General features: G+C 54.1%; 4 protein-coding genes across 4 annotated transcripts; all 4 read right to left on the bottom strand.

Annotated features, from left to right (window-relative positions):
* Positions 1 to 2,146: 2,146 nt before the first annotated feature.
* TRIREDRAFT_40074 (uncharacterized protein) lies at positions 2,147 to 2,974 on the bottom strand (the record flags this gene model as incomplete). The annotated part of the gene is made up of 1 exon (XM_006967535.2): positions 2,147 to 2,974. A coding segment is annotated over one exon (828 nt), but the record flags the coding sequence as incomplete, so codon positions are not given.
* A 655-nt stretch (positions 2,975 to 3,629) lies between these two features.
* TRIREDRAFT_66311 (uncharacterized protein) lies at positions 3,630 to 5,869 on the bottom strand (the record flags this gene model as incomplete). The annotated part of the gene is made up of 6 exons (XM_006967572.1): positions 3,630 to 3,824; positions 3,908 to 4,068; positions 4,133 to 4,454; positions 4,584 to 4,875; positions 4,972 to 5,203; positions 5,374 to 5,869. 6 exons carry the CDS (start codon positions 5,867 to 5,869, stop codon positions 3,630 to 3,632), a joined length of 1,698 nt encoding a protein of 565 aa, XP_006967634.1.
* A 538-nt stretch (positions 5,870 to 6,407) lies between these two features.
* Positions 6,408 to 7,582, bottom strand: TRIREDRAFT_109998 (uncharacterized protein; the record flags this gene model as incomplete). The annotated part of the gene is made up of 5 exons (XM_006967571.1): positions 6,408 to 6,619; positions 6,739 to 6,906; positions 6,988 to 7,045; positions 7,140 to 7,364; positions 7,487 to 7,582. 5 exons carry the CDS (start codon positions 7,580 to 7,582, stop codon positions 6,408 to 6,410), a joined length of 759 nt encoding a protein of 252 aa, XP_006967633.1.
* Positions 7,583 to 9,319: 1,737 nt separating this feature from the next.
* On the bottom strand, positions 9,320 to 12,050 carry TRIREDRAFT_123118 (Hypothetical protein; the record flags this gene model as incomplete). The annotated part of the gene is made up of 1 exon (XM_006967570.1): positions 9,320 to 12,050. One exon carries the CDS (start codon positions 12,048 to 12,050, stop codon positions 10,257 to 10,259), a length of 1,794 nt encoding a protein of 597 aa, XP_006967632.1. The 3' UTR covers positions 9,320 to 10,256.
* Between the last annotated feature and the right edge of the window lie 5,910 nt (positions 12,051 to 17,960).

Below are 17,960 nucleotides of genomic sequence, written 5' to 3'. Positions count from 1 at the left end.
TATTTCTATAGATAATCCCACCTCTGTTATCACATCCGCTCACCTCTTCCTCTAACACACTCCTCCTGAACCCCTTTTGCTGTGATGATTCTTTTCCTAGTGACGAGTGTGGATTGATGAGGTTTAGACGGTTGTTTCTGGATTGATTACTATTGCTGGGCTGCTAAACAATCTCAAATGATAACAGAAACCACTAAAATTGCTGGTTATATGCCTTAAATATCTTAATGCCAGTAGCACCCGGCCACCATGTGATGCCATAAACGGAACTGAGACCTGATTAGTATAGACACTTGGTATCTGGCAGCAATACCCTCTGAGCGCGATAGGAGACGAGGCTCGCTAAAGTTCAAAGTTCTACCGGAGTGTTCATGGCGAATCACCACAGCAGGGCTCAGCCATGGCTTGGGCCACAAGGTTCAGTGACGGAACTCGGTTAGCTAAAGGATCTTGAGTTACAAAATGCCGCTGTGGCCCTACTTGAGGCTGAATTGCTGATACGATCTCTCGACATCTTGGAAAACTTCCCTTCACAACACCGTCCTCATCACATCACAGCTACTGTCGCCCGGGGCCATTCAGCATCCGACTATCGGTTCCAACAGAACAAATGAATACTCCCTTTCTCGTCACAACTACCGTTATGCTGGCATCATTGATTGGGTTCCTGGACTACATGCGGAGACGCCGTCAGGAACGCGCTTCCCCTCGAAGTCAGCCAGCCCAGCCGAGCCAGCCCGTCCCGTATCAGGCTCTTGGCCATGATGGCGATTCTGTCTACACGATGCCGCCGTCATACCACCAAGTGACTACAGCACCCGAAGACATCAATCCTCACAAGTCATTGCATCCTACATGCGTCTGTGGACCTCATCGGGGTTGTTGCCGCAAGCATAGCTCGATACGTTCGCCCAGTCGCCGTCTTAACAAGCATCCATGCATCTCCCACCAATGTAAGCAACTCCTACCGATCGATTGGAATGATCCAAAGGCTGAAAAATTTCCCTTAGTTGACTTGCAATCGGCTCCTACGCTTGACCCTATACATGCCAACATGGCCTACCATCTTTCCATCAATCACCTAGCTTGCATCCGCGGCCGCCTCAGCCCTGATACAAACAGGGCCTTTATACCAGAATTATCAATCGCAGATCGCTGCACCTCTGAGAACGGCATGAATTACAGCTGGTCTAGCGAGATCTACTTTGATAAAGGCAGCTTCTTGCAAAAACAGGAAATGGACTGTTACCAAACTCGCGGGGATGAAAACCAACCGCAAACCTTCACTCCCTGCCCACACCAGAGCTTGACCATCTCTACTCCTAGATTCGCGATCAAAGATGGCAAGGTTGAGGTATCAGCATACATCACAAATCGCCCACCGAGATGTACGCTCCATGAAAGCGAACAATGGAGTAATTTCCACGGACAATATGCCCAGGTCGTTGGCTGCACTATATGCTACTCGGACGCTGAGTGTATATTAGAGCTCCACGATCGTAGCCTGCACATTAGATACACGTGCTATAAGGACCTTGGCCCTGGAACCCACTCACGGCATTCAAAATGGCTTGCTTTGCTCACAGGCCTGGGCAGCCCGGAGAGAAAAGATGATACGTTGGAGGTGTACGAGCGAGTGTGGAATACGGCTTATAGCTTGCAGCGTCGTGGTCTTTACCAAGTCACTCATCAGACGCTAAATGGAGTGTTTAATATAGGTAAAAGGTCCTATTAGGTTATACGGCAGAACGGGGCAATGCCATAATTCGATACACACGTCATGTCTTGTCATTATGGCCATCATCATAACGACGGAATTCGGTATGATTCTGTGAGCTGCCTCTGTTTGTTCAGTTATGCCTCTAAGCACTCCCATCAGGTTAGATAAAGATTCTCTATCTAGATAGATCTAGCCCGGGCTACTAGCTAGATATACCCCTAAAGTAAGATATTATATATCTATTCACCAGAACTTCATATAGCATACCAGCAGTTATTAAGTCCAGTAGGAGGACTAATACCTTTATAGCTAGCTAGTTAACGTTCATTTCGCCAATGATGACAATGTCTACTAAATGCCGAATCTCAACTTTTGTCTACTAAGCCCATACACATGTGAAAACAGCAGAAGCACGCCCTAAGAGTCTCACCCAAACAACACCTTCACCACCTCATCAACCTCATCCTCATTCCCAAAGATAATTCCGCCTCTCTCATCACACCCGCTCACCCCCTTCTCCAACACCCTCCTCCCAGACTCATCCACCGCCTTTCCGCCCGCACACTCAACCACCAGTCCCACGGGAAGGACCTCGTACAGCCTCCTCAGCTTGGCCTTGCTCGTCTCCGCCACGGGCGAAACGTACACGCCGTGACCCTTTGTGAGAATATGGCCCAGATCAGGGACCAACCCTCCGCAATACCGAAGGGTGTACTTGTTCGTGATAAAGGACGAGATGAGGGCCGCGTACGCCGGCGACTCTGCCGCATAGCGCAAGTTTGCAGGCGCAAAGTACCGCGTCTTGTAGGGCGGCGCAGACAGCCTCACATCGTGATTGATCACCTCCACAGTCCCATCGTCATTCAACCCCAACTCGAAGCAAACCCCCCTATCCTGCGCCTTCTCCCTCACAGCCACAATCACCGTCGTCCTCGGCCCGTGGACGCCCATCAACGAGCAAATCTGCTCGCTCGAATCCTTGCCCAGCGCGCTCTCCCCCTTCCAGATCCCCACGATGGTGCCCACGGTCCAGTTCGCCGCAATGATCGAACTGCCGTCCAGCGGATCAAAGGCCACGGAGAAGCGCTCGTCGGAGGAGATGTTCTCAGAGGGCTCGTCGGGGTGCAGGATCTGTCTCTCTTCGGGGTCCTCTTCGCTGCTGGCGGTGGCGACGAGGGGGCACTGCGCGAGGGCGGCGCGCATGATGGTTTCGCAGGCGACGTCCACGTTGAGCTGGTCGTCGCCAAAGGAGTTGGAAGAGCCGGCGAGGGAGACGCGGTGCGAGGAGCGGAGGGCGAGGCCGATGCGGGAGAGGGCGCTGAGGAGGGGAGGGAGGAGGGAGGTGGTGAGGGCGTGGATTGTGGGGGAGGGGGAGGTGGTGAGTTGAGGGGGGAGCCATGAAGGCTGAGGCTGAGGCTGAGGCTGAGGAGAGGCCATTATGGCTTTAGGTTGAGTGAGGATGGTTTGAGTTGTTGGTTGTTTGTTGATGATGATGAGAAGAGGATGGTTTGATGATGATGATGAGATGGAGTTGATGAGGTGCGGGTTTTTGGTGGTGGTGGGGTGGCGATAAGCTTAGTGGGACAGGAGATGAGATGAAGCTCTTCCGTCATTACATGCGGCTGTTGATGTCAAGCTTATACCAGCTGCAATTGAAGAGAGCCGAATGCTGCAACTTTGTTAGGAACATTGATGCTTTACATTGTTAGGTAGCCTGGATATGATATTGAGACATTGTACAACTCAAGGGAAAATCTCCTTCAGTTCCAGCAAGAGAACCAATGCTATAATACCTACTCTTCCATAACAGACAGAGCTCATGTCGAGATACTAGCTAGCAGCTACTAGGACTGGATCTAACATTATAGACACCTACCTGTACATACCTACCCAGGTCGTATAACCATCATCATCTACCAGCATGCGTCTTCCTCAAATTCGCCGGATTGGCCACAAACGCCGCAACAACACCCACGGCAGCCACCGCCGTCGTCGCCCCAAAAGCGAGCTTCAGCCCATCGAAATACACCAGCCGGGCCCTGAGCTGGACATCTGGCGGGAGCGTCCGCAGGGCTTCCACCGAGTGTCTGATCTCGTCAATGACCTAACACCTAGCGTCAGTTGCCAGTTTTTTACACGATGCCTTGGAAGTCTTTCATATAGTAGTAAAATGAGTGAGTGATAAACTAAAGAAAAGGGTCGTACTCTCCATTTATCTGGCACCTCGCTCAGAACCTGCGGTAGGCGCACGCTGAGCGTGTTCTGCACAATGGCGGACGCGACGGAGACGCCCCAGACGGAGCCGAGGGAGCGGATGAGATACGTCGTTGACGCGGACACGGCATGGTCTATAACAGGGCCCAGATGTCAATAGAAGACACAAGCAAATTGTACCAAAAGAACGGAACATACCAGAGTGAGCGTGAGACGCAATCGAGATGAACAATATGGCCGGATACACTATCCCCGTGCCCAAGTGAGACGGAAAGATGTACACGACATACTTCCACCGCGCATCGGCAAACGCCCACGACGAGACCAACGCCTGGCCAAGCGTCATGAGGACGAGCCCGGCGCGCATCAGGGGGATCAGCTTCCCCCAGCGCGACATGACCGTGCCGGCGACCAGGCCGCCCAGGGGAATCGCCAGCGAGGGCACGGCGAGACGAACGCCCGCCTTGGTGGCCGAGTCTTGCAGGACGGACTGGAAGAAGAGCGGCAGCATGAAGAGGTACTGCATATAAGGACAAGACAGGTATGTCAGTGGAAGATTTCTTCGTGTGTGTGTGTGTGTGTGTGTGTAAGATGAAAAAAAAAAAGAGAGAGAGACAGAGAGACAACAAGGGGCAAAGACAGAACCAACCCCGTACGAAGACATGCCGGCGCAGACATTCGCAACCTGCGTCGCAACGGGCATCCGCCCCCTCAGCATCCTCAGCGGAATAATCGGCATCGCAGCCGTCCTCTCCTCGACCCTGACAAACACGGCAAACAGCACCACGCTCGTCGCCAGCGCGCCAAGAACCCAGGGGCTGTCCCAAGGCAACTCATTCCCGCCGAGGCTGAGGCCCAGGAGCTGCGTCGACACGGCAAGGACCAGCAGAAGAGCGCCCGAGAAGTCGACTCGTTTCCACATTGCGCTGAAGCTGCTGCTGCTGCTGCTGCTGGCGTCTGTGAAAGTAGCAGCAGCAGCAGCAGCAGCAGCAGAAGAAGAAGAAGAAGAAGAAGAAGAGGAAAAAGAGGAAGAAGACGGAGTTGCGGTTGCGCCGAGGTGCTCGTCCTTGAGGACGACGTGGCCTGCGACGAGGGCAAACATGGATAGGGGCACCTGCAGGAGGAAGCACCAGCGCCAGCCGAGGGAGTCGGCGATTGTGCCGCCAAAGGAGGCGCCGCAGATGGCGCCGAAGCCGAAGACGCCGTTTTGCATGGCTTGGTACATGCCGCGCCTGTGGAAGGGGATCATGTCCGAGTTGATGATCGTGGCTAAAACAGAACCCCAGCAGCCCAGCATTCAATCCATCAGCACAACAAGCCCCCATCTAAGAAGACACAATCGCATATCAACAGAACAGTCTATCAACAGAGACAACCAGGGGGGGATGGCACGACAGCACACTGTACTCAAGAGAAGAAACCGGGACGGACGGACTCACCCATAGTCATCAGCCCGGCGCCTCCAACCCCCGTCAACGCCCTCATCCAATTCAGCAGCACGATATCCCCCGCGAGCCCGCAGCCCACGCAGCCGGCGGCAAAGACGGCCGTCGAGACGAAGAAGCACGCGCGGCGGCCGAAAATGTCCGACACGCGCCCGTAGAGCGGCTGGAAGGCGGCGGCCGTGACGAGGTAGGCGGTGGTGAGCCAGGAGGCGCTGTTGGCGGCGTCGAACTCGGAGCCGATGACGGCGTAGGTGGCGGCCGTGATGGTGCCGTCGAAGCCGTTGAGGAAGACGTTTGTCATGATGGCGAGCTGGATGGGGATGAAGCCTGGGGGAGGCGACCACGAGGGTGATGGCGAGGGCGAGGCATTGCGGGAGAGGAGGGGAGTTGTTACCGTTGTTGTTGTTGTTGTTGTTGTCTGTTGGCTTTCGATGTCGTGAGGTGGTAATGGGGAGGATGAGGGGGGTTTGTTGGGGGTTGCTGAGGGCATTATGAGGGATGTTACGTGCGAGAGAATGAATGAGATGGGAGTTTGAATCTGTATGATTATTGGTTTTGACTTCTTGCAGGAATGGTTGAGATGTGGTATATATGGTTATGCAAGTCACGTCGTGCATACCGTACATACTGTACATCTCCGTCTGCCAATCGATCGATGCCGTGCTCCGTGATCCGCACCAAGCGCATTGCACCATCGCCTCGTGCCGCTTCGTGATGGGCACCCCTGCAGCGACATCGGGTTTTTACTGCTACTCGGTACAATTAACACTGATGACAAGCAAACTGAAGCAAGATTGTCCGATAGGCCGTCCGGATCTCGTCTTATTGCTGGTCTTTGACTGAGCTACCGGATTGCTGCAATCGTCTCACTCACACTTACACTATCAAGCACACAATAACCGCACACAACACTTCATCGTGCCCAAGCCTCGCAAAAGAACGCTTGCACCGATCAACCGCTCTGTCAATACATACTCAATAACCATCACTGCAAATCTCATCTCATAATCCCCCCCCCCCCCTCCTCCTCACTTCTTCGCCTCCGCCTTCATGCTCTCCTGGATCCACCTCCTCGTCTCCTCCGCCTTCTTGTCCATCTCCTCGGGACTCAACTTGGCCAGCTCAAACGCAGTATGCGGCTTCGGCACGTGGCGGCCCTGCTCGAACCCGGGCCTCTCCAGCAGCGCGTGCAGCCACTTTTCCAGGTGAGGGAACTCTGCCAGCGAGACGCCCGCCCAGGCTGAATCCCATCCACAAAGTCAGCATCCAAGTCACACACACACACACAGAGAAAGCTCAAAGGGAGAGGTTGCGTAAGGGGTCGCTGGATGAAAGGGGGGAGGGGCTGAAAGGACGTACCGTGAGAGGCGACCCAGCCCCAGGAGGCAATGTCGGCAATCGTCACGCGGTCGCCGACGAGGTAGCCAGAGGCGGACTTGGCCAGCTGCGTGTCCAGGACGGAGTACAGGCGGCGCGTCTCGTTGGTGTAGCGGTCGATGCCGTACTGGATCTTTTCAGGGGCGTATCCTACAAGTACCCTCGTCAGCACTCCTTCACTCACTCACTCGCCCACGATCCATCTCTGTCTGTGGAAAATAAAAAACTCACGGTTAAAGTGATTTGCCTGTCCCTGCATCGGCCCCAGGCCACCCATTTGCCAATGAAGCTGCAGGTAACACACGTTAGCAAATAATCTCCTCCTCCTCAACATCATCATCATCATCATCTCTTGCGTAAAAGCATGGTTCAAAACGACTCACCCAGCTGTTCACCTCCCACGTCTCCTTCGAGTCCCGCGGATACGAAACCTTGTGGTCCTTGTCATACCGGTCCACGAGATACTGCAGGATCGCGCCGCTCTCAAAGACGCGGAGAGGCGTGCCGTCGGTCCAGGTGTCCGTGATGGCGGGGATGCGGCCGTTGGGGTTGATGTCGAGGAACCACTGCTCCTTTTGCTCGTTCTTGCCCAGGTCGATGGAGCGGATCTATAGGACCAAGTCAGCAATCTTTAAGCTGTGCGTAGATGAAACTTGAGCTATTGTAACTGTGTGATTTTGGCTGTTGTGATAGGTGGGAGTGTCAATGTTTGAGGTGGCAGAGAACTGACCTTGTACTCCAGGCCCAGCTCCTCCAGCAGAATCGACACCTTGATGCCGTTGGGCGTGGCGGCCGTGTACAGCACGATATCAGTCGGAATGCCCATCTTGATGCTGTTGATAATCAGTTGTCTGCCTAGTTGTGCTACACGGGCTGCTGGCATAAAATGTCCTGAGTCGAGAACTACGTTATCCGTCGTTGTTGGGAGAAAGAACAGATTGGAGCTGTCGAGCGGAGTGCGACCAACACCAGCATATATACTATAGCACTACCACCAACGAATACCTGCTTGTAGGTATGTACTACAGACTTGCGTATAGATGTCGACAATGCGATTCATAGGTAGGACACTAGCTGCAATGGGGTAATAGTCGTCCTGACCAGAAAACGGACAAATTGCGTCTCCAAATGCTTCCCCCCTCCCCCATTTCTCAGCCCACGCATCAAATTGACCCGACCCTCCTCATGTACTTCGCTGCTTAGAAATCGGGTTTTGCTCTCGAAGATGCTGTGGGAGGTACCCGACTACTAGGAAGGAAACCCCACTGGGGATTGGCGTCGAAAAGCGGAGAACGTCTATACGACTGACTATACTACCTTACTGTATATCCCTCGGCCTCTGAAATTGCCGTGGAATTCGTACATGTGCGTATGAGGTGGATGGATGAAGGATTGCGGTTGCTGAGAAAGCAGCTCATGGTGGTGGTGGTGGTTTGCTCAGCAACGTTGGTTTGTCATGTCTGTAACAGTGTTGGCCCGATGTGAGATGAACTGGTAATACGGCTTACATGTTCGGGAGAGGATCTGTGTAGGTACATATGCAATCCTAGGTACCCAACAGCTAATACCGTGAACTACCTACCTACCTACCGCAGCCAAACGCCAACCTTTCTGGCAATATGTATATGTGTATTAATAAGCAGTGCAAAAGGTCACTATTACTTCATCTCTTGAAAATACACAATTTGCAGACTCGCCCTCTTATCGTTCGTAAATGGTGTGCTATAATACCATGTTGTCACCAAAGATCCGGATACAGCGACGGCAGTTTCAACAAGCTTGCCACGGAGTTCAAGTACAACTTCTCAATTCCGGTCATACTCTGTCCTTTAATAACCAAAAACCCCCAATTCAGCGAGTCATGTCAGATCTGTCAGTTCGATTCAAGAGCATCTCCATCTGTTCCATCACCAACTTCACAAGCCTAACAAACCCATCAAGAGGCAACAACCGAAGAGACAACCAGACAGATAGACAGACAGACAGACAGACAGACAGACAGACAGACAGGCAAACAAACCACCAAAAAAGCCCACCGATCCAAGCAAAATAAGCTCTCCAAGGCAATCAACCCTCAAACCACCCAAGAACACCCAATCCCCTATCCATTCAACATAAAAAAACATCAAAAAAGATAAAAAAGAAAGAAAAGGAAAAAAGAAGAAGGAAAAAACACAACTGCTTCTAAATCTCACCAAGCCCAATCCCAAAATCCGCCCTTCACATCCCACATATCAATTACAGCCAAGATCACCAAGAGCATACGCAAGGTAGGTACACTAGCAGCGAGGAAACGAGCAGCAATCTACACCCCCAGAGAACGAGCAAGTTCCTTCATCTCAAAAGGTTCATCAACTCGTGATGCAGTCTAATATGTGTACTTGTGTATCCCTCGCCGCAGACAAAAAACACCCCATCACCCCCATCACCAGACCACCTCCCCATCTCCCTCCCACTCCAAATCCCACAATTCACACTCACATTCACAGCATCTAGGACCAGAGCGTTTTGACTTCCATTCTTATGTTCATATTCATATTCAATCTCTGCAAATGTTTGCAGAAAGTGCTTAGCTACAGCGTTGTCTCGATGCTCTCAAATTGAATCAAATGGGGGGAAAAAATGGGAGAGAAAAAGAGCAAAAGATAAGACGAAGAGAAGGAAAAGGAAAAGATGACATGAAAGAAGGAAAATCCAACGTCCCAGACCACATAAACCCATCCAACCGCACAATGTTCATAAATCATGCCGCGTCCCTGCGCGCAAGTCATCACGGCTCTATCCAAAAATGCTTTGGTAATAGATCGCTCCCTCGCTCGCTCGTCGGGCTCGTTCCCGTCATCGCCCCCTATCCATCCACAACCCCGTCATTCCAATCTGTTCTCGTGCCCGTGTGTCTATAAAGAGCGAATGGTATCCCTGGGCTTCGTCATAATGATATAGTTCTCCAGTAAACGCCTGTGGCACAGCTCAAGGGACTGGGTCCCGTTTCTTGTGCGCATGCAAATAAAAACAAATCTCCTCCCCACGCCAAGGTGCGGAGTGAACGCTACCATCTCCCGCATCCTCGACCATCGCTGTCGACAATCTTGGTGATATGGAACTTGGTGTTCAAAGTAGAAAGGAAAAAGGATAAAAAAGATTGCCAACATCCGCGTTATCGTTTGTATAAGCGAAAAGCCATCATCCCAAATCGTGGAAGCACACCAGTTGCACTCCGGGTAAATGTTGTAGTCGTAAGATGAATCATTCTCGTGATAGGAAACCAAATTGGAAAGAAAGAAAAAACGAAGGTCCACTTCTGGGAAATCAAATAAGAAAAGGAATAGATTGTGCATGTAACAATTCTGTTAATAAAAGTCAGGGAAGCTCCAAGACTTCCGCGGTGGGGGTTGTTCCTCAACAAAATATCGTTCGGTCACGACCGAGATAATGTCGTAGACGGGGAGTAACAGCAGAAAGAATATGAGATGGAGTATAAGAATGGAAGTCCAACGCCGTCAAGCATACGTGTACTCTTCACGTGGCTTCTGGTGGTGGTAGGCGGAGTAGTGGACGTCGTCGTATCCGTAGTTCTTGGACGTCTTGACCTTGGCAAACTGAGCAGATCCCGCAGAGGCGGAGTAGCTGCTCTCGCGGACCGGCATCGAGGGTCGGCCGTCGTGGCCAGACGAGTAGTACGCATATCGCTCCGACTCCGGCTCGGGGCGGCGAGTGTACGATGGCTGTCGCTCGTATCCGGGATACCGCGACTCCGTGTACCCTGGGTCGACAGAGTGCTCTCGCCTGCCGGCACGATGCCTTCGGTCTCTGGCCCGGTGGTCGTGGACCTCGTCCGACTCAGCCTCCTCCTCGTCGATTTGCGACTGGTAACGCGTACGGTTGCGCCCGCGGGGGTCGTTTGCGTCTCCAAAGTTGTACGTCTGGGAGCGCGTGATGGGCACAGCGCGGGGGTAGTTTCCATCGGCTGGCATGGTGTTTGTCCTGGACAGGTGAGGAGGCGAGCCGGACATGGGCGGGTGCGCATGGCGGCTGTTGGGGGAGGCGCTCATGACGACGGGCTCGGCGGCGACGGGCTCCCTCGACGATTTCCTATACCTGCTGTCTTTGGGGTGGCTGCTTTCCGTTGAGCCGCGGCGAGGTCGCGCGGCTGAGCGACGAACGTCGTCGTCGGGGGCAGCAAATGGGGAAGTCTGGTTGGGAGCGGGCGGGGGGGTAGGAGCTGCGGGAGGTTGGGTCATCCGTGGGCCATAGGTCATGGATCGCTTCAGGCCGCCGGGCGCAACGCTCTCCTTGGCCCGGGCCGCTTCCATATAAGACTTGGCGTCTTTGATCTTGGCGTGGGTATCCTCCCAGGAAGACGACGGCTCCGGGGCGGCCGGCACAGCTCGCGAAGGCTCCATGTACTTGCTGGTGGCATAATCGGTAAAGGTGCGAACAGATTGCATCGGGGGAGACACCACTGGGATGTCGTCGCGGTGAGAGGAGCGATCCCGATCCCGCTTCTCATCGTACTTCTTGCTCGACGACGAGGACGACTTCTTCTTGTCAGACTTGGCAGCGGCAGCAGTCTCGTCGCTGTAGTCCTCGACGTAGGTGGCCGTGGGCTTGGCGTGCTTCTTCTTGTCCTCGGACTCGCGCTTGATGTCCTTGTCGCGCTGCTTCTCCTTGGCTCTCTTTTCTCGGCGGGCGTCCTTGGCCTCCTTGGCCTCCTTCTCGCGGCGAGCAGCCTCTTCCTTGTCGGCCTTCTTTCGGCGCTCTCGATCCCGCTCCTTTTCCCTGGCCTCGCGCTCGGAATCCCGCTTTGAGCGGCCGTCGACGTACGTGGTCTCGCGTCTGCCGGCGCGCGAGGAGCCAGTCTGGTAGACTCGGGAGCTAAAGGTCACATCATCCTCGTAGGATCGCGGGTAGGTATATCCCTTGGCGGGCGGGGGGACGTTGGTGGCCGGCTTGTAAGACGAGGCGCGAGGCTCGGCGGTGCGAATCTCGTACTCGGCGTACTTTGAACTTGATCGCGGGGTGGAAACAGACGTCTTGCGCAGCTGCTCCTTGAGCTCGGCCAGCCTGACCTGGTCGTCGTACTTTTTGCGCTCCTCCTCATCGGTGAGCAGCTCGTAGGCCTGCTGGACCTTTTGGAATTCCTCCTGCTTCTGCGCCTTGAGGGCGGGATCCTGCACCTTGTCGGGGTGGCACTTGAGGACGAGCTTGCGGTAGGCCAGCCGAATCTCCGCTACTTGCGCATCCTTGTTGACGCCGAGAACTTTGTAGTGATCCGGGAGCGGCGTGGAGCTCATGTTGGGATGGCCGAGGGGACAAAGTGGACGGAAGAGAGCGCTGTAGCGGCAGATGAGGCTATTTCGAGGCTGGTTATAGAAGAAGAAGCTTGCGGGAGGCGGCTTGCATCGAACACTGTGGGCAACGGCGATTGAGGCGATGAAAGGCTCCTGAATGTTTGCCGGGCAAACTGCGAATGCAGAAGAAGGAAATGGAAGACGAGAGAGTCAACGTTTGCTCGAGATGGTCCCGAGGAGAGGGGGGCGACTTTGCAAAGTGCAGTGGTGAACTCGGTCGAGTATAGGTAGGTATGGTAGAGAGGTGCCAGTGGCAGGTAGCTGACGAGGCGGGAGGCGGCGAATAACAGCAGCCCAGGCACCGCAATGGAATGCCAGCCGCCGCTGATTTGCAAAGGAATGACGGCTTTCCAGAGACGCAAGAAAAGGCACAAGGAAAGTGGGAGGGAAGGAAATCAGACGAGCGACGAAAGGGCGAAGAGGGAAGAGGGAAGAGGGAAGAGGAGGAGGGAAATACCAGGCAAGGTAGGGGAAGAAACGGCGGGCAGATGGCGGACAGATGCAACGAAGCACACAAGCAAGGCTTGCAAATGCAAATGCAAATGCAAAGGCAAATGCGAAAAAGGGAAGCAGGCAAGATCTGGCTGGGCCTGGTCCCTTTTTTTGGCTTTCTCCCGTCCGTGACTTGACTTGAAGAGGGGGGATTGCAAGTGCAAGCCAGGTGCTGGTACGGTAGGTACCTTGGGTAAGTACCTTGGCCTGGTACCTTATCCTGTCCTTGTACCTCGACCTGGTACCTTGTCGCGTGTACCTTGTACCTGAGGGCGGGCAGAGTCGTCGAGGTCACGGGTCTGAGCAGTGCTGCACGCGGTGATTGGCCCAGCGGACGGAAAACCGGGCCAAGGGAGGGGAGCAGGTGCTGGGTGAGAGGGAGGGACGGGCAGCGCTGGGAGGTACCGGGTACTCGAGCAGGGCCAGGGACGGGTGCAGGTACAGGTACGCGCACAGGTACGAGCACAGGCACGAGGCGCTGCTAGAGGCTGCTGCTAACTGAAGCTGTCTAGTGCTGGCAGCGGAGCGCCGAAAGGAGGGGGCGAGTCTTTTCTTGGTCGAGCCGTGATGGTGCCGTCAGGTTCAGCTAGGTCGGATCCGGCCTGCCAGCCGTGGACGAACGCTTGGCCTGTTGTGGGTGGTGAGATGTATGTCGTCCTGATCGATGATGGGAGCGACCAAGGAGAGAGAGCGAGAGGAGGGGTGGCGGCAGAGGCGGGCGACTCGAGGCGGGTTAATACCTGTGAAGCGCCGAGCCTCGGGCTGTCGACGTTGCTGTGGCTGAGACGGACGACGGCGGCGGCGGCGGCGACGGTGGATTTAGGTGATGATGACTGATGATTGTTGACTGCGGAATTTGTTGAGAAGCCTCACTTGGTTCTCGCTCTGGGTGTGTGCAAGGTAGGTAGTGACGGAGCTGGCGCAACGGTTACAGCTCTCTCTCTCTCTCTCTCTCTCTCTCTCTTTGTGGATGTCCGGCGTCGTCGGTTTCGGGGAAGGCGACAGAAGAGGCTTGAGGGCGGGATTGGTCACAGCCGGCGGAGTGAATGCGTCAGCCAGAGGGACGAGCGCGTGACGAGGCCGAGCAAGACAACCTTGACAGTGAGTAATGGCAAGCAATTGGGAGAGTGAGTGAGTAGTAAGTAATGATAGTTGAGCTGCTGATTCAATCTTTGACTTCCAGGTTGCTCTTGATCCTGACACTTGGCTTTGACTCTCTCTGTCTCTCTGTCACTGTCGTCTCTCTCTCGTCTTCTCTCGTCTTCGCTGCAGGTGTAATTGCTGTCCAAGCGGCTACCTACTAATTGGGTGCAATCAGGTTGACGACACACAGCAGCGTCTTAGCGGTGCAGCAGCGCCTACAGTACATGTACAGTACCCTACCCGTAGGTGCTCAGGTCGCTAAGGTACCTACAGGCACGACAAGCTGCAAGTCCTGCTACCTCGCCCGATGGATGCAACGCTCCAAGAAATGCGCGACAAATGCATCTGCCAGGGTGCAGGTACTTGGCTGCTCCGTATCTCTCTCTGTCTCGCTCTCTCCTTGTGCCTCTGCTCTGCTCTTCCTCCTCCGTCCGCTGGAGATGACAAGAAAAAGACGCGAGGGGTACCGGAGACGTGTGACGCACGACGAGGGGCTGTCGGCTGATGCGCAACCTTGGCAAAGTACCGCCCATGTACTTGCACTCCCAGTCCCCGTTGTCGAGTGCAGGGACCCTGGCAGTCGACGCACTCTGGATCTGATGCGATGCTCTGATTCTTCGCAACGGCTAATACTGATCTGATCTGATCTGTGCAAGGACAAGAAGCAGAATGACGAGCGGATTGGCTATTCGCTGACGGAGATGACGGACAAGGCGAGAAATCAATCCAAACAAAACGAGTGTTGAGCAATTCTTTTCGTCTTCACACAGCGAATGAGTCAAATTGCTGGACCCCGTCTTGACAGAGAAGGCAAGCAAGGCTGATGTTATAATATATGGGACCTTTGGTGCAAAGTTCCTGGTTTTTTTTCCCCCCCAGCACCAGCGCTGTAAGATGATGACAAGATGCTGCTGGCCCCTTGTTGGCGTGTCATAGTAGTACTCGCAGTGCTGGAGCAGACGCGCAGGAGTGGCGACGAGCCTCAGGCGCTTACAGGAGCCGCGTGGTTGGGAACATTGCAGCACGAACGGAGAGAAAAAAGAAAGATGCAGATTCGCCCAAGTGCGGGCGAGACACGTAGTTTTGCAGAAGAAGCAGCAAGTGTGGAAGTCGACAGAAACCGGGGAAATCAAGACCAAAAAGCAAGGCAGAGAGGGAGAGAATGCGCGATGACACAGGATGATGAGATGGCCAGATTGTCGGCTGGGGGTATAATCGACGAGCGTGCCAACGACACAAGCAACAAAAAAAAAAAAAGAAAAAAGAAAAAAACAGGCAATCTCTGGCAAATTTTCGATGGACCGCTAGAAAGGGTGATTCTGGCGGTGAGAGTCTGGAGTTTTTGTGTTGACTGGAGGGAGGCTAGTCGAGGCCCTGTATTGTATAATACGATGATACTGTGCTCGCTTTGATCACACTCAAACTGTGCTGCACTTTTTTGCATGCGTGTAAGTCGTCTCTGGGCTGGAGTCCAAGGGTCCTGGGGTCGGCAAAGCGAGGAGTGGCTTATTGGATGCAGCAAATGGCCCACTGACGGTTGAGATGACGAGACTTTCAGATGGCTGGAAAGAAAGGCGATTGATCAGGAATGGTAGCGAGAGAGTGTGATACTAGAGCCCGAGAGCAGAAGAAGCGAGATGCAGGACGGGCGAGATTGTGGAGAGAACGAGATGCAACAGTTGTCCCAAAGAGGTTGAGGCCGATGGGAGCATGCGAGTGTGCTTGTTCGTCTGCATTGAGTCGACTTAGACTGTTGCCCGCTTTCCCGCCGCGAAGAATCGTTGCATAGGTAAGGTAGGTAGGCAAGTCAGGGAGCTCACGATGCCTCATGCGATGTCGTGGCGGTTATCATACAACTGGTGATTGAGAACATTGAGGACAGCCAGACAGACTGCGGCAGGCAATCAATCCTCCGACAAACACGCAGGCATACTATGCCAGGGACGCCATCAAGCGACAATCCATCACGATCTTGCCAGAAGAGGACATCTCAAAGTAGGTAGTACTCGTACTCGTAGCCTCAGGTACATACACTCTCGATCATCGCCTCAACCAAGGTACCAACACCAAACCATCACCACCACCACCCTTCCAGAACATCAGCGACCATCACAATCTGTCGTCCAGTGGTAACTGTCTCTCCAACACTCACTCGCCGCTCACTCGGCTACACTCCCCCCTTTCCTTTGGCCAGCAATCATTTGCTGCGCCGCATGAGCGCCTGTCGCTCCATGCTCCCCCCAAACTGCTCAAGCTGCGTCCTGCCCTCGCCAATGATGTCCGCTGCTGCGCGGCTCTCTGCCTCTAGTATCCCCAGCCTTGTTGCCCCTCCTCTTGATCACACCGATGCTACTCATACTTGACGGCGGCATAGCTAGTCAAGGGGGGGGGAAGAGGCGTTCCATCCAGTCAGCGGCATATGCGAGGCACCGCGCCATGCCACGATGCGTCCGCGTTCAAACAGGCACCGGCACGCCCAAGCATCGCGTCCTGTGCCTGGCGTGATTCGAAGTCGACTCGACACCGAAGGAAGAGGAAGAACAAGAAATCGAAAGGAGACGCGAACCACGAAGGAGCCCCTTCCTTTCGCCGAGAGCGACCATTTTTCACAGATCCCCAGCCATCATCATCAGACAGCTGCCCATCTTCACTTCCGACCTCTCATCCCTCCCCCCACCCCCCGCTTTGCACTCGAGCGGGATCATGCAAGTCCTCAGCAAGTTAGTAGGTACACCAGCCATCAAGGCCGTCCACCAGGAAGACACAGAGAAGCTACTAACATGCGAGTAGCCTGTACCTACTTAGGTATGTAGTATGTACATATGTACATGCGCTCAATGCACGGGAGAAGACTGCGCACCAGCACTCCCTCCGGCCAGTTCCCTGTACATACACGATGTGATGTGCTCCTCCTTGCCTCAGGAGATGCTCTAGAGGCCATGTGAGGATCCATATGCTCCCTCTGTGACATGTATGTGCGACGCAACGAAAAGCAACAGTCGCCTGCATCACGAGCCACCGCTCACGACCAGTCCCATGGGGTAGGATAAGACAGTTCAGTAGCACGCAGTGCCACCTCTCTTCCTCTTTGACTGGGTGCCTGGCCTCAATAACGTACTCCTCCATCACATACATACATGAACATACTAGGTAGTATCTTGGCCCGTTCTCAATGGAGGGCAACATGTATCCAGTACGTAAACAAAGCACCACGGCAACGCCCTCCAAGAGGTGCTCGATACGCTGCTTTGACTGCTCTTCCGGCCTACCTACGACGTGCATGAAGCCCGCGACTCGCAATTCGCTGCCCGCCGGCGTCAACTGCATAACACCATTCTGGAGGGGGGCTGCCCTTTTTTTTCTCCAGTCTCTTTGCACCATTGGAAGAAGCCCATCATCAGGCTTTTGTCCAATCAACCTATCACGTCTCGAAGCAAACCAGCTCCCTAGTTTTCTCCTCCCTTGTCCATGTTGAGCCAGCGCTGCCCACCACACAGCCCATATTATGTATACCAGCGCGAAAGAGAGGGGAACGAGAAGATAAGGTAGCGCTGGAAAAGGGATCTTTTACGCATCTGGTTGGTGAGAAGAAAAAAACCGTCACATCTGGACAATGAACGGCACTTGGCACACACCCGTTTAAACGACTCCAGGATACATAGCTCAGATCCAGGAACAGCGGGCCAGCGAGGATTGTACATACTACTGTTATACTAGTAGTAGTAATGCCATGGACCAAAAGAGTGAGGGGCCTCGTGATTGGACATCGCTGGCCCTGTCAGATGAGGGAGCTCGGCGGGGGGAGAGAGAGAGAGCAAGGAAGAAGAGAGAGAGGGCTTGCTTGCTTCCAAGAGCTTCCATTCGACGCCGTGGTCGATTTGCCCTGCCAGGTGACGACGGGGACCCAGTCGAAATCAAGCGGTGCAAGAGGGCCAAGCCACGCTCTCCTGACTGGACACGAGTCGGGTCGCTTTGGGGCTAATGAGGGAGATTCCGTCACTCTTGTCCGTAGATTGGACATGCCTGTCGTTGTTACTGGCTACTAGATAGGTGCTGGAGCTGAAGCTGAAGCTGCCTTTTTACTGCTGGTATCCGTTCCGAGCTCAGTGAAGAGCAGGAGGACAAAAAGCTGCCCTGCAGAGTCAATCCTTCCCCAGTAAACGCCTGGTGAGATGGATGATGATACGCCTCCGGCAAAGAGGTAATAAGCATCAAAGG

Source organism: Trichoderma reesei, assembly GCF_000167675.1.
Source record: "Trichoderma reesei QM6a unplaced genomic scaffold TRIREscaffold_18, whole genome shotgun sequence".
Classification (NCBI taxonomy): domain Eukaryota; kingdom Fungi; phylum Ascomycota; class Sordariomycetes; order Hypocreales; family Hypocreaceae; genus Trichoderma; species Trichoderma reesei.
This window is presented reverse-complemented; position numbering and strand designations above follow the sequence as displayed.